Source organism: Budorcas taxicolor, chromosome 23 (genome assembly GCF_023091745.1).
Source record: "Budorcas taxicolor isolate Tak-1 chromosome 23, Takin1.1, whole genome shotgun sequence".
Classification (NCBI taxonomy): Eukaryota; Metazoa; Chordata; class Mammalia; order Artiodactyla; family Bovidae; genus Budorcas; species Budorcas taxicolor.
This window is the reverse complement of record NC_068932.1, coordinates 50,535,242-50,549,215: the sequence shown is the minus strand read 5'-3', so window position 1 is coordinate 50,549,215 and position 13,974 is coordinate 50,535,242. Positions and strand designations below refer to the sequence as shown.

Here is a 13,974-nt window from a genome sequence, read left to right as displayed (position 1 = left end):
CTTTTTTCTTAATTTAAAATCTCTTTAAGAGATGTTGACATTAAAAGTTAATAGCAATGTGTGGTGGGGTTTACAGCATTATATAAACGGAACGTGTGGGGCAACAAAGGCTGGGGGTGAGGGTCACGTGCTGACTGACCAGTGACCAGCGCCCAGTGCAGCGACTGGACACAGAGGCAGGAATGCACAGCTAGTACCGGATGAAGAAGATGAAACAGAGTCATAAAGCAGCAGGCCTGACCAGAAGAGGCCAGGAAGAGGGGACGTGGAGCAAAGCAGAGACAGGACAAGGAGAAATAGAGCGGCAAGGTGGTGTGCTTGCGCCCGGACACACCAGTAACCAGCCTCCGTGCAAGGTCAAAAGGTGAGGACCCCCCCCCGAATGGAAATGCAAGGCCTGGCCCCAAACGTGCTTCTTTAAGGAAACGTGCTTAAATCAAAGGACACTAACGGGCCAGAAATTAAGGATGGAAGAGATCGCGGGTGCCTGGCCCACTTGGGGCAAGAGCAGGAGTGGGGTGGGTGGGCAGAGCCTGGCACAAGCCCCGCCCACGCACACGCCTGCTGCTGGGAGTCCCGCCCCTTTCACATTTTCTGGCTCTTTGGGGTCTTTGTGAGAACCTGTTCTAGTCTTTCACCAGGGCTTGCCTTGGGTTTTCCAGGTTTTGCTCGTTAGGTCTGCATACGTCTTCCGATCACTTGTCTGAACTGCTGATCTGACTCTGAAGAGGCCCCTCAAGCTGGTCTCTTCATTCCTGTGCCTGGTACCTCCCTGTGAGCAAAGGATTTGAATATAGCCCAGTGCATCCATCTTCTCTTAACACCTTGTGCTTATGAGGCCTTTTAAAATGAAGTGTATATTTCTTACCTGAAGACCATGGAGATTTTCTGTGATGGCCTCTGCCTCTCTCACCTTTCATGGTTTTGCCTTCCTTCCATCGGATGCTGGTTTTTGTGTACAGTGTGAGGTAAGGTTTAGTTTCCTCCTTCCCGCGTGAGGCCCCAGCGGTCTGCACACCATGCCTGGAGGGCCTTCCTGTCTGCGCTGCTCTGCATTGCCAGCGTTGTCTGGAAGAGCAGCTTATCCTGCGGGCGTCTGGCGATGGTGCAGGACAACGCCCCAGAGATGTCCCTCTCCTGATCCCCAGGCCCCAAGAGGATGCGGCCTGACACGACAAAAGGGCCTTTGCAGGTGTGATTGGTGACAGGTCCTGAGATGGGGACATTGTCCTGATTGTCTGGGTGGCCCCGTGCCATCACCAGGGTCCTGAAAACAGGCAGGGGGCGGGCACGGAGGGACTGTGTTGCCGATTGTGCTTAGAGCCTTGAGGAGGACCCGACCCTGCCCTCACCTTGGTTTTAACCCAGTGGGACCCCCTTTTGATTTCTGGCCTCTGGAACCACCCTGCATTGCGGTGATTTGTTACAGCAGCAGCAACACTCATGCGAACTCTCACCGTAGAGCAGCGAGCACACCGCGTGAATGTGAGACGTCTTTCCGAAGCAGTGCCGAGCGGGGGTAAAAAGGAGGATTCTGCACACCCCAGATGAGGAGTCCTCAGAGCCTGGCACCCTCAGGCTGGAGGAGTGCTCTTTGAACGTTAATTATTCACGGCAAACCTTTAAGGATACCCAGAAAAGAACACGACTGGGGCATAAATTCCAAACCAATAAAGGGGGAAATGAGGAAGAGAGACAAGTGAGCCGAGCCCTCAGTCGAGTTACAAGCAGCCATGATGGAGACCCACAGAACAGCGGGGCGAGGCGCCAAGACTTAGATCACGAGCCAGAAAGGTGAGTGGGCCCCGCCCGGAGCGTGCCAGTCAGGTGCTGTCTGAGCGAGAGACTCCTGCCCAGAGAGGGGCCAAGGCAGCAGCAAGGCAGAGGAGCAGACGAGAGACGCGCCGGGCGCCACTGGAGGGGCCACCTCCCAGCCTCAGGCCCCCGCAGGGCAGGGCCACCCCTCAGTGACCAAAGAGCCCAAACGTGGGAGGCACAAGCAGCAAGAACCTGGGGCAAGACTGTGGGGCCCACGCTCGAGACGGGAGAGTCCAGCCCGCATCCACCACTGCACGTCGGATGAGCAGAAGGAGCACAGCTTCGCGGCCACAGGGACCTTGTGTCTAGAAATTAGAGAAACAGGCTGAGGCCGTGCGTGATTGGCTCAGATATCAATTCCCAAAAGATGGATTTTTTCTAAATCCCCATACTTTTGGAAATTGTATAACTGACTTCTAAATAGCTCATGGGACTCAGAAGAAGTGACCATAGAAATGTCAAAAAGACTGGATTATGGCAGAATCGAGAAGGATCTTTTACCTTTATGTTAGGAAAAGGGCTGGAGGCTTTACGCTGAGCATCTAATTCGGGAAGTTAGAGCAAGAACAGCAAAAACAAAAAAGAAAAAAATGAAGAAAGCAAAGGAAAGCCTACAAAACAATACAGGAACAGACACCAACAAAAGTGGAAGCAAAGATAAACATTGGTTGTTTGAGAAAATAAAAAACCTCATAAAGTAGACACATACTTGTGAGAATGACCCAGAAAAAATAAAGGCACAACTATACAACATTAGAAATAAAAGAGACACAAAGTCTAAACAGTATCAGAGATTTAAGATAATAGAACATTGTGAACAACTTTGTGCAATACATTCAAAAATTTAGGCAAATTTTTGACAACATCCTAGGGAAAAAGAACTCGAGATTCAAGAAGGAAAGAAAACCCCAACAGCCTTATAGCCAAGAAAGAACGATCAACAGATTTACATCCCCACAAAAATACAAGTTTTACCACTTTTTTTCTGTTGAATTCTACCAAAATTCCAAGAAACCGTTCCTGTCAGTCTGTGCATATCTCCCAGGTAGAAGGAAAAAGGCTATCTTCTGCTGGTCACTGGCGACTCTGACACCCCAACTGCTCGGGAATGGGAAAGAAAAATACAACATTTCATCACCCTGTCTGACCTTAAAACCTACAGATGTCACAGGTGAAGAGAGTAAAGGGAAAATGGACCTGTAAGCACCTCAGATGATGCAGGTGCTCAGAGCAGAAGCTCTCAGCGAGCCAGGAGCGCAGTGAGCGCCATCTGTGGGGGAACTGATCTGAACCCAGAGCAGGCTGCCTCCCACGTGCCCGTAACATCAGGACTCGGCAGAGAGCCCCCACGCCAGCCCCCAGCCCCGACATCTGTGCTCAGCTGGAGGCCTCCGCAGAGGCCAGCTCCCTCCACCAGGAGAGGGACGGGCAGGGAGCGGACGGTGTAAATTCTCAGGAGGCAGAGCAGCCAGCAAGCAGTGCCCCGCCCGCGGTGAGTGGGCCAGGGGCACGCACACTGGCAGGTGCCCAGCGTGGTGGGGGAATGGTCAGGCGTGTGGGCCTGGGCGCCTCTGGCAACTGTTCCTTTCTTGAGACCTCCTGGCCCAGGCCTTTCCCAACCCTGGGAGCCTTTACATTTGAGAAATTACTGCCATTTTAGATTTACCAAAATTAAAATCAGCTGTTCCCACTGCTTGTTTTTACACTGAGGTGAGACTCACATAACATAAAGTTGGCCATCTTCTAGTGAGCGGTCCAGCGGCGTCTGGTGCAGCCAGCCCTTGCACCTCTGTCCAGCTCCATGGCCCCACTTCCTGGCACTGTCTCAACAGAAGGGAACATGAAGAAGGAGAGCAGAGGCAGAGATCACAAGAAGAGAGGCGCAGCACGGAAGCCCGGGAAGGTCGGTGGTCCAGGCCCCGCTGGGCCCCAGGGCCTGGCGAGCCCAGCGCCCGGCCCCTGGCTGGAGCAGGCCAGCTCTGCCCGCAGGCCACACCCCCAGGGGCTCCTGCCTGTCACCACAGGGCAGCGCACCGCGGATCGTCCCCTCCCACTGCGTCCTCGTCGACTCGGACAGCTTCAAGTGTATCCTTTGGTGCTTCACCCGCCCCGGACACGGATCCTGGGGCCTAGTCCTCCTTAACCAAGACCCAGTCGTCGTGGATCCCTACGAGGAGGCCCAAGGCCCAGGTGAGCGCTCCCCGCTGGGCACTGCCCACCGCACTGGGAGCATCAGGCCTGCGGGCTGGCCTCTGAGCCTCTGCCCTGCCTCCATGTGGCCCTGGGTCAGCTCTTGCTACACTGCCCGGGGGAAGGGGGGCGGTGGCCGTGTGCTCCAAGACCCGCCCTCACTCTCGTCTGCAGCCATGTGACAGGGACCCCTGAACTGGCAAGGTGCCGCCCCCGGGTGTGGACCTGTGGCAGAGGGCCGCCCCCGCGGCTCTGGGACAATTACTTGGCTCTTTGGCTGAGATGGTTTTCAGTATCTTCACAGAGGAGAGAAGGAGCGCCACCCCTCCACTCCCTGGGCCCCCTTGCCCGTGAGGAGCCAGGCCCTGGGCGCCCACCACACCAAAGGCCACCCTGTGTCCGCACCCTCGACGCCCGTTTTGTCACCATCCCATTCTGGTTGCAGAAATGCTGACTCCTGTCTCCGTGACCCGGGAAATTTTGGAAAGATTCCGAGACACGTTCACTGCGAAATGGACGGGGCACCTGGGCAATAAGCAGTTTCCCAGGTTGGCCTCTGGGTTGCGCCCACGGGAGACCCCTTCCCCTCACGCCCTGACCCCCTTGTGTCCTCAGTCCCTCCGTCCCTGCCCGGAAGCGCCTAGAGCCCGGATGCGACCTGGGCCCAGAGGGTGCGCGCCCACCCGCTCGGCTTCAAGGGCCTCCAGGCCGCTCCTCGCCGAGGGGCGTGTCGGGGGCGGGGCCCTGGAGGGAGAAGCCTGGGAGCGGGGGCGGGGCGGGGCCAGCTGCGGGGCGGGGCCAGCTGCGGGGCGGGGCCAGCTGCGGGCCGGGCTCGCCCAGGCAGACGCCCTCGGGGACCTGGGCTCCGGGGCTGCAGGCAGGTCCCTCTGCTGCTTCCCAGAGTAACCGCCCGGGGGAGGGCTGGAGCGGACCGCGGCACAGGCTGCTCACGGTGGCGCCCGAGCCCCGTCGCCTCCCCGCCCCCGCTCTCCCTCTTCTTGCCTTGGCAGCCAGGCCGAGTGGGAGCAGCTTCTGGGCAGCTGCACAGGCTTCTTCTTCTACGGCATGGAGAACTTCCTATCGCACATATTAGTGGAAAGGCTGGCCGCCATGAACTTGGAAGGTGAGACTTCGGAGGCCCCCGTCTCTGCTAAACCCACCGGCACGAGACACAGGTCGAATTCGCACAAGAACAGAGCGCGCCCCTTGTGTCTTATCAGGTGTCTCCTGTCCTCTGACGAAGGGCTAGGGGCTTTAGGACCGCGCAGCAGGGCCTGGGGGTGGGGCTAAGGCCCCTCCTGCCCTCCGTCCCCCTCCTCCATTTCTCTGAGAGCCCAGGCTCTGGAGTTGGGGCAGTTCACCCTTTAGGACTGGGCATGCAGAGTCCAGGAGGGCTGGCCCACAGTCAGGTTGCTGTGGGGGTCGGCCTCTGTCCGTGGGGCTTTCTCACGGCCACACCCAAGTGCTCCGTTTCCACCGCGGGCCCTGTTTCGATGGGCACAGGAGGCCTCCGCCTTGTGAGGGCAGCTGGGGGCTGAGACCCCTCCTGCAGGTCTGGAGATGCAGTAGGCCCCCCGGGTGGACTTCCCGCCCCTCACTCCTTGCCCGGCCTGGCCGCCTAAGGAGCCTATGAAGGTGTGGATCCCCTAAGGCAAATGACCAGCTTGCCCGTGTGGCCCAGAAAATGGACCAAAGTCCGAGCCTCGGGCAGAGGGGGCTGTGTTTCCACAGCCGCCCGTGCCCTGGGTGACACCCTGCCCACAGGGCCCCCCCCCCCCACCGCCCTGGGCACCCGGCCGATGAGCCCTGCCTGTGACCACAGAGTGCCAGCTGGTGGTGCTGCTGGACCTGGCCCAGTCCTACGAGAGTGTACGGCGCCACGCGGAGTCCTCGGAGAGCAGGAGGTGCCCGGGGTCCCCGGGGAGCTGGTGGGAGACCTGGGGGGCATGTGAGCGGTGGGTTCCATCTGGGGCATTGGCCCTGCCCCATCACGGCAGCCAGGCAGCTGTGACCTGCCCCCAGACCACAGGCCTGGCTGGAGCCTTGGGTCGCTGGGCTTGGGACCGGCACAGAGGGGGCAGTGGGGAGGACACCTGGCTCCCGCTCCCCGCATCACCTGTCACACACACCCCAGGGCTTCGGGGGCTGCGGGCCGTGGGGCTGCAGACCACCCTCTGCGGGGGGTGCTTCCCCTCGCAGCTCCCCCCACGCAGGGAGCCCTCCAGAGTGTGCCGGTACCCTGAAATGACTTTTCTTGCTAAATGGCATTTAATTGTGCACGTGGTATGAGTGGGCGGGTGGAATCTTGACTTTTCAAGAAGCTTAAGGACGGTGAGTCCATCTACTGGGTCCCACACTTGGTGCTCTTCGGGCTGTGGACGGGGAGGCTCTGGCCGGGCCCCTTGTGCCGGCCCACGATCTCTGTCCCCTGCAGTGAACTCCAGCTGTCCTTGGAGGAGCCAGTCGAGACCGCCATCCTCCTGAGCCTGGTGGGGGTCGGGAGCATCGTGGCGAGCCAGTGGCCTACGGTCCTGCAGGACAATGCGATGCGGGCCCGGGTCCTGTGGGAAAGTGAGTGGTTCCGGCACTGCCACCCAGTCCTGCGGCCACGCGGCCTCCTGGGGCCTGAGGGTGGTGGATGGCCCATCTCAGGGCTGGTTCTTCTCTAGATCTGTTGGCAGTTGGCAGGCCGATCGGGAGGACAATTCGCCTGCTTCAGGAGGTGGGAGCCAGTGAAGCCGCCCACCACGGTAACTAGCAGTGGCCTCCCTTCCTCCAGCCCTCGGGCACGGGGTTGGGGGACTCTAGCTCCTCCTGTTTCCGGGGACCCTCAGCCTCTGACAGCCCAGCATGTGAAATCTGGCATCCAGAGTCTTTAGGGAGAAATACGCAAATGACTAGAACATCTTTATCTTCAAAAGGCTCAAGTCCTCAAACCCTGAAAAGCCCCCCAGGGTGCTCTTGGGAAGGAAACCCACCCACTCCTCCAGCACAAATGAAGCCCTAGTGTCCACATGTAGCTTCAGCGCTCCACGCGGATTCTGGTGTGAAAAACCCAAGTGCAGCCCAGGTAGTGAGTTGAGTAGCGCGATGACGCGAGAGTCCGCCATAACTAAGAAAGAGTTAGCCTAGCTCATGAGGCCTTCAAATACAGAGCGCAGAAGGCGCCTAAAGGGTAAGATCCCACGGCCCACAGTGCTAGGGAGGTGGTACCAGCCACTAAATGCTGAATGAGCAAGGGAGTGCGTGAGTGAGCCAGATGTGCGCATGCATAAGTGAGTGTGTGCGTGAGTAAGCAAGTATGGGAGTGTGTGTGTGAGCGGGTGTGTGAGTGAGCGTGTGTGAGCAAGTGTGAGTGGGTGTGTGAGCGAGTGTGTGTGAGCAAGTGTGAGCGGGTGTGTGAATGAGGGAGCAATCGCACTGGTGAGCAGGTGAGGGGGGCCCGCGGCTCCGCGGCGTCCACACCTGGGCGGTGCTGGAAGGCAGGGCGCTGGCACCGTCCCGTCCGTTGGGCTGGCCCCGGGCGTCCGTCCCCGTGAGCCTGCATCGCGTGCCCATCCGCTCTCCCCAGACGAGTCCCTGCACGCTTGGAAGGACCGGCCAGCGGCGCTCCGGCCACAGCTGCAAGGCTCCGAGTGGCTCCCCATCACCCTCAACACGGTCCTCTATGGGCTGCCGCACCAGGCCATCGTGTGAGGGGCACCCGGCACGCTCCCGGGGGCCTTCAGCCTCCTCCCGAGACCCCTGCCAGGCTGCGTAGCAGAGCCCCCACCCCGTTCTGCACAGGGCAGCACCTGCCCATCTCCACCGTGAAGCCAGGGCCCCATGGGGGGAGGAGAGTCTCTGGGGCTGGGTGGGGGTACCTGGGCCCACCCTACAGCTGCCTGGACCCTGGGCCCCTTGCTTCTCCAGGCTCTCCTTGGGGCCCCAGGCCTCCATGCCTTTGCTCCTAATGAGGACACGGGTCTGTCCAAGTGCTTCAATAAACAGCTTCATCACCTCTGAGCTGTGTTTCTGTGCCCCCAAAGCAGGGAACAGCCTGGTTCTTCCCCCAGCCTGGCGCAGACGCCAGCACCTCCAAACTCACAGGGAGGGCGTGGCCGTGCGACCTGAGCCCCCAGCTTTCCACCCTGGGTTGGGACTCACATCCCGAGTAGAGGTGACCGTGTGTTCAGGACTCCCAGGGGCCCAGCCCGGGACCTCACCCACTGGCCCCGTGGGGCTTTGCCAAGGGGATGGGAAGGGCTGGGGTGTCCGCTGCAAACGCCTCGGTGGTGTGGCTGGCGTGGGACTTGGCAGCCCTGATGTCCCGGCCCCGTGGCAGGGTGGCCTGGTCTGCGCTCCGACGGCTCCAGGGCAGGCCCGGCTCCGCAGGGCTGTGGGGACCAGGAGGGGACAGGCTGGCGGCAGGGGCAGGCAGAAGAACCAGCAGGGAGACTGGGGCCAAGAGCTCGTTTCCCCCGCATCGAGAGACCAGAAGTGGCAAAGCAAGCACACCGGGAATCCTTGGTCTCCCGTGCGTCTCTGGAAGGAATCTAAAGGGGTGCAGCTCTCCTGGAAAAGAGCTTGGCAGATTTTCATAAACTGCGTGTGCAGTTAGCACCTGAGCCAGCCTCTGCATGGATCCCAGAGGAATGGAAACTCAGGTTCACACAAAAACAGTTGCCTGAACATGTCTGGCAGCTTCGTCCCGTTAGAGCAAAAACTAGAACCAAACCTCCACCTCGAGCGGTTAGGCAGGCAGTGCACGCGCATGCCGGAATGCCCACGGTGGGAAGGGGGCCACCTGAGGCTGGACGGGACTCAAGGGCGTCGTGTTGAGCGGAGAAGCCAGCAGCAAGAAGGTCACTCGCCGCGGTGTCGTTCACACAACATCCTCAAAGCTCAGAACAGCAGAGAGGAGCCCTGGGGCCAAGCCGGATTCCCCACCTTGGCTGTGACGGTGCCACAAGTCTACATGTGGGAGAACACTGCGCCGTGCCCTGCCTGCATACAGACACGCACACACACAGACACACCACACACACCAGACACACACGGACACACAACAGACACACCAGACACAGACACACACCAGACACGGACACACAACAGACATGGACACACAACAACAGACACAGAACAGACATGGACACATAACAGACACACCAGACACGGACACACAACAGACACGGACACACAACAGACACACACAGACACACCAGACAGACACAACAGACACGGACACACCAGACACACAGACACACAACAGACACGGACACACAACAGATACACCAGACAGACACACCAGACACACAGACACACAACAGACATGGACACACCAGACACGGACACACAACAGATACACCAGACAGACACACCAGACACACAGACACACAACAGACATGGACACACCAGACACACAACAGACACATAACAGACATGGACACACAACAGACACACACAGACACACCAGACAGACACACAACAGACACACAACAGACACGGACACACAACAGACACGGACACACAACAGACACACACAGACACACCAGACAGACACACAACAGACACACAACAGACACGGACACACAACAGACATGGACACACAACAGACACACACAGACATACCAGACAGACACACAACAGACACACAACAGACACGGACACACAACAGACACGGACACACAACAGACACACCAGACACACACCAGACACACAACAGACACGGACACACAACAGACACACCAGACAGACACACCAGACACACAACAGACACACAACAGACACGGACACACAACAGACACGGACACACAACAGACACGGACACACAACAGACACACCAGTCAGACACACCAGACACACAGACACACAACAGACATGGACACACCAGACACACAACAGACACACAACAGACACGGACACACAACAGACACACCAGACAGACACACCAGACACACAGACACACAACAGACATGGACACACCAGACACACAACAGACACACAACAGACACGGACACACAACAGACACACACAGACACACCAGACAGACACACGACAGACACACAACAGACACAGACACACAACAGACACACAGACACACAACAGACACACCAGACACAGACACACAACAGACACACACACAGACACACAACAGACACAGGCAGACACGCACACACACAGACACACCAGACACACAGACACACAACAGACACGGACACACACCAGACACACCAGACACAGACACATAATATACACGGACACAACAGACACACACAGACACGCACACACAGACACACCAGACACAGACACACAACAGACACACGCAGACACGCACACACACAGACACACCAGACACAGACACACAACAGACACAGACACACAACAGACACACACACAGACACAACAGACACACAGACACAACAGACACAACACACACACACAGACACAACAGACACACGCAGGCATGCACACACACAGACACACCAGACAGACACACACAGACATGCACACACAGACACACCAGACACAGACACACAACAGACATGGACACACAATAGACACACACAGAACAGACACACAACAGACACAACAGACACACAGACACACAACAGACACGGACACACAACAGATACACACCAGACACGGACACACATCAGACATGGACACACAACAGACAGAGCAGAGAAGCCAGCAGCAAGAAGGTCACTTGACGCACAACAGACACAGACACACAGACATGAACACACACAAGCACATGGGCACACACAAACAGAAACACAACACAGACACACACAGACACACAACAGACATAGACACACAGACACGAACACACATAAGCACATGGGCACACACAAACACAGACACACAGACACAGAAGCCTACACACAGACACGCATCACACAGACACACGGCCCGCGGGGGGGCGGCAGCACGCAGGTCCTCGCCGTCGCGGCTCCAGCCCGGGCTCTAGGGTTGCCTGCGCTGTTTCCTCAACATCCTGTGAATCTCTAATTAATTCACCGTAAGAAGCTTTTTAAGAGCTCGTGTTTGATTATATCGAGGTGATGATTCGCCTCTTTTGTGTTTGGTCTTTTCTTCTCTTCAAACATATATGCATATTTGTTCCGGTTTTCTTTTTTCTTTTTTTTAAAAAAAACAGCTAACTAATGACCAGGTTATAAATTCAAATGGAGCAGCGCTGGAAACACGAGCTTCCCTCTAGAAAGATGCTGGCACCTACCCAGACAACAAGGATAAAAGCTTCTGGAAATACTTCATCCGCGCAGCGTCACATTTTTCACCTGCTGCCGTGCCTCTCCTGTGAGAAATGTGAGTGCTGTTCCGTGTAGCCATGGCTTCGGTCGCCCTCTGAGTTATGTCCCGGCAACATGACAAATCACAGTATCAATTAGCTGCTGTAACACAAGTGGCAGTCTGTAATATATTTAAGCACGAAAAACTGCGGAGGTGAAATTTATGTAACCCTAAAAACTATAAGGAGAGAAGAGATCACTTGGAATTTATTGGTAATAATAAGAGACAGTGTAATTCCAACGGTGCACAGCCCTTTGAGAAAGGGCGGCCAGACCTGCAAGTTGTGTGTTCCAGAAAGGACACAGGTGGGTGACGGGGACGCCCTGGCACGGGGACGGGGGCAGCGTCCCCTGGAGATCCCAGCCCTGCCCCCGCCCGGCCTCCCCCTTCCTGAGCAGCAGTTGGCTCGGGGCCAGGCTGAGCCCCAGAGTCCAGACAGTCTCCCCGCCCTTGAGCTGGCCATCCTGGAGTCCCAGCCTCCCCGGGACAGCGCGGCACCCAGGATGGGGCGGGGGGGGGGGGCTCCCAGCAGCCGGGGATGGGACCAGTTGGTTTCTGTTAGTCAATCCCCTGCTTCAAAGTTCAACTTGCTTTCTGAATTTACATCTTGGAAATAGTGGTTTCCATATTTTTAAAATACGGAGCTGCTTTTTGCAGTGTGCTTTGCTGTAGGAGATTGACGGGGAAAGTAGAGGGACAAAGGCGCTGATTTTCTGTTTCCAACAGCGAGCTCCTGGTGTTTTCACACTTGGTAAAGGCCTTGTCATTTCGAGATGTTAGTCAGAATATTGCTCAAAGCCTTCCTACCCTCAGACAGGCTGCCTGCAAACACGACAGTTCCAGTGCCCCGGGATGAGGGCCATTGGGTTGGGGGGACCTCTAAATGGGTGAGGAGCCCAGGGTCCCCCTCATGGCTGGGGGTCTGGGGGCTGTGGGCTGTGGAGCCCGGCCAGGGGGCTCCCATTCCTATGACCTGCCCCAGGGGTGGTCCCAGATCCCCCCATCCCACCCCCCCCAGGCAGCGCCCTTTTGCTCATGGAATCCCACAGAACAGCATCGCCAGGCACAGGCCAAGGTCCGTCTCCAAGGACGTGGCCTCTGCTTTCACCTCGAGGGAGACCCAGGCCTCCGTCTGTCCTGGCCCCGAGCTCGCCCCTCTGCGTGAGGGCACCCGCCTTGGTCCTCTCCAGAGGGCAGGCCTATGGTTCCAGCCGGGTCCCCTGTCCCCCGGGGCCTCCGGCGCCTGGGCCCATCTTCCTCTCCCAGCAGTTAATTCCCTCTCACAGCCCAAACAGCCCTTCTGGGTTGATCGGGATTAAGAAATTAGGTGGGTTAATAAAGCTAAAATGTTCACAGACGCTTGTATATAAATTTCTATTAAGTTCCCTCATTTAACACTGGTCTCTAATAGTTTAATTTCTGTATTAAAGAATTAAAACTCTATTTTCAATTGCTGTGAACAATTGTTTTCCTTAATGATCTTCCTGGAGGAGCCAGTAATTTTACATCTTGTAAAAATGATTAACCGGCATCATTATCCCATATGTCTGAAATATAACTCAGCAACTTCAAGAAAGGCCATTTGTATTCAATTAATGCTCCCTTGCATTAAGACACACAATATTACTTCACGTCCTCTCATTTTATTATGACGATGATGGAGATAGAAACAACCAGTCTCATTATCCCATTTCCAACAGAGAAATCAATTTTCAGGGTGTCTCTGCCCTTACAAAGAAGAAGGTGGCGTGGTTCCTGGGGAGCAGCCGCTGCAAACTCCATCCAGGCGACGGCCCAACTGCGGGGTCCTGCCCTGGACCGGGGGCTTCTCTGCGGGCAGCCCTTCTGGGGCTCTGGGAGGGGCCTGTGACCACCTCCCGGGGGTTGTCCTGGAGGGGACAATCTGCCCTGCTCCTCCCCCCAGCATCATCCCCCCCCCACCGTGGACACCCCCCGGGCCCCCACGCCCAGAAGGGGGTCTCCTGAAAGACAGCCCTGATCCCGGGACCCATGTTGGCCTTGGATGGACCGGGCCCCCACATGGAATCGGAGGGGCTGGGGGAGCCCTGCAGTGAGTAGCCCCTTTGTAGGGTGATTCAAGGGACGCGCCCTGCCTCGCCACTCAATCAAGGGCGCTGGCGGCCAGGATAATCTAATTGTTTGACGTTTTTATCACAATTCATTGAGACCAGAGGCAGATGACTAGATTAACACCCGGTGCTGTTGGCTAATGGCCGGGACAGAGCTGATGGGGAGCTCTTAAATTCTCTTATTACAGGTTTTAATTCTCTGTGACACACAGAGAGAGGTGGCATCAGGACAATAAGGTGGAGCCTCCTCAGCCCAGTGCCCTGGGATCAGGGTGTCCCCACTCCCTCCCTGTTCTTCTGGCCACCTGCTCTGAGCCAGGCTCTGGGATAGGGGTTCTGGAGGCAAACAGTCCGGGGGGACAGGGGCCTCCCTGCCTGAGCCCCAGGACCCCCGCGTCCAGGAAACATGCTCTGACAGATTGCTCAGCTCTTGGGCTCAGAACCGCCCCCGGAAGAGGCTGCGGCTGGAGCCCCCAGACTCAGGGCTGCCGGGGGCCAGCGTCTCGGGGGCAGTTTGGGTGGAATTTCCTTGACCAGTGAGTTGACCATCTTTTCATGTATCTTGTGGCAACTTGGGCCT

The 13,974-nt window shown here is 57.2% G+C and overlaps 1 protein-coding gene across 1 annotated transcript in view; it reads left to right on the top strand.

The window, feature by feature from the left end:
* CFAP46 (cilia and flagella associated protein 46) overlaps positions 1-7,990 on the top strand; it is a 96,783-nt gene extending 88,793 nt beyond the window's left edge. The window contains exons 51-59 of the mRNA XM_052661027.1: positions 3,651-3,721; positions 3,843-3,903; positions 3,973-4,008; positions 4,454-4,556; positions 5,019-5,131; positions 5,831-5,912; positions 6,443-6,579; positions 6,678-6,758; positions 7,580-7,990. Of these exons, the coding sequence (XP_052516987.1) occupies positions 3,651-3,721; positions 3,843-3,903; positions 3,973-4,008; positions 4,454-4,556; positions 5,019-5,131; positions 5,831-5,912; positions 6,443-6,579; positions 6,678-6,758; positions 7,580-7,704 (809 nt within the window). The 3' untranslated portion in view covers positions 7,705-7,990. The remainder of the gene's footprint in view (positions 1-3,650; positions 3,722-3,842; positions 3,904-3,972; positions 4,009-4,453; positions 4,557-5,018; positions 5,132-5,830; positions 5,913-6,442; positions 6,580-6,677; positions 6,759-7,579) is intronic.
* The last annotated feature ends 5,984 nt before the right edge of the window (positions 7,991-13,974 follow it).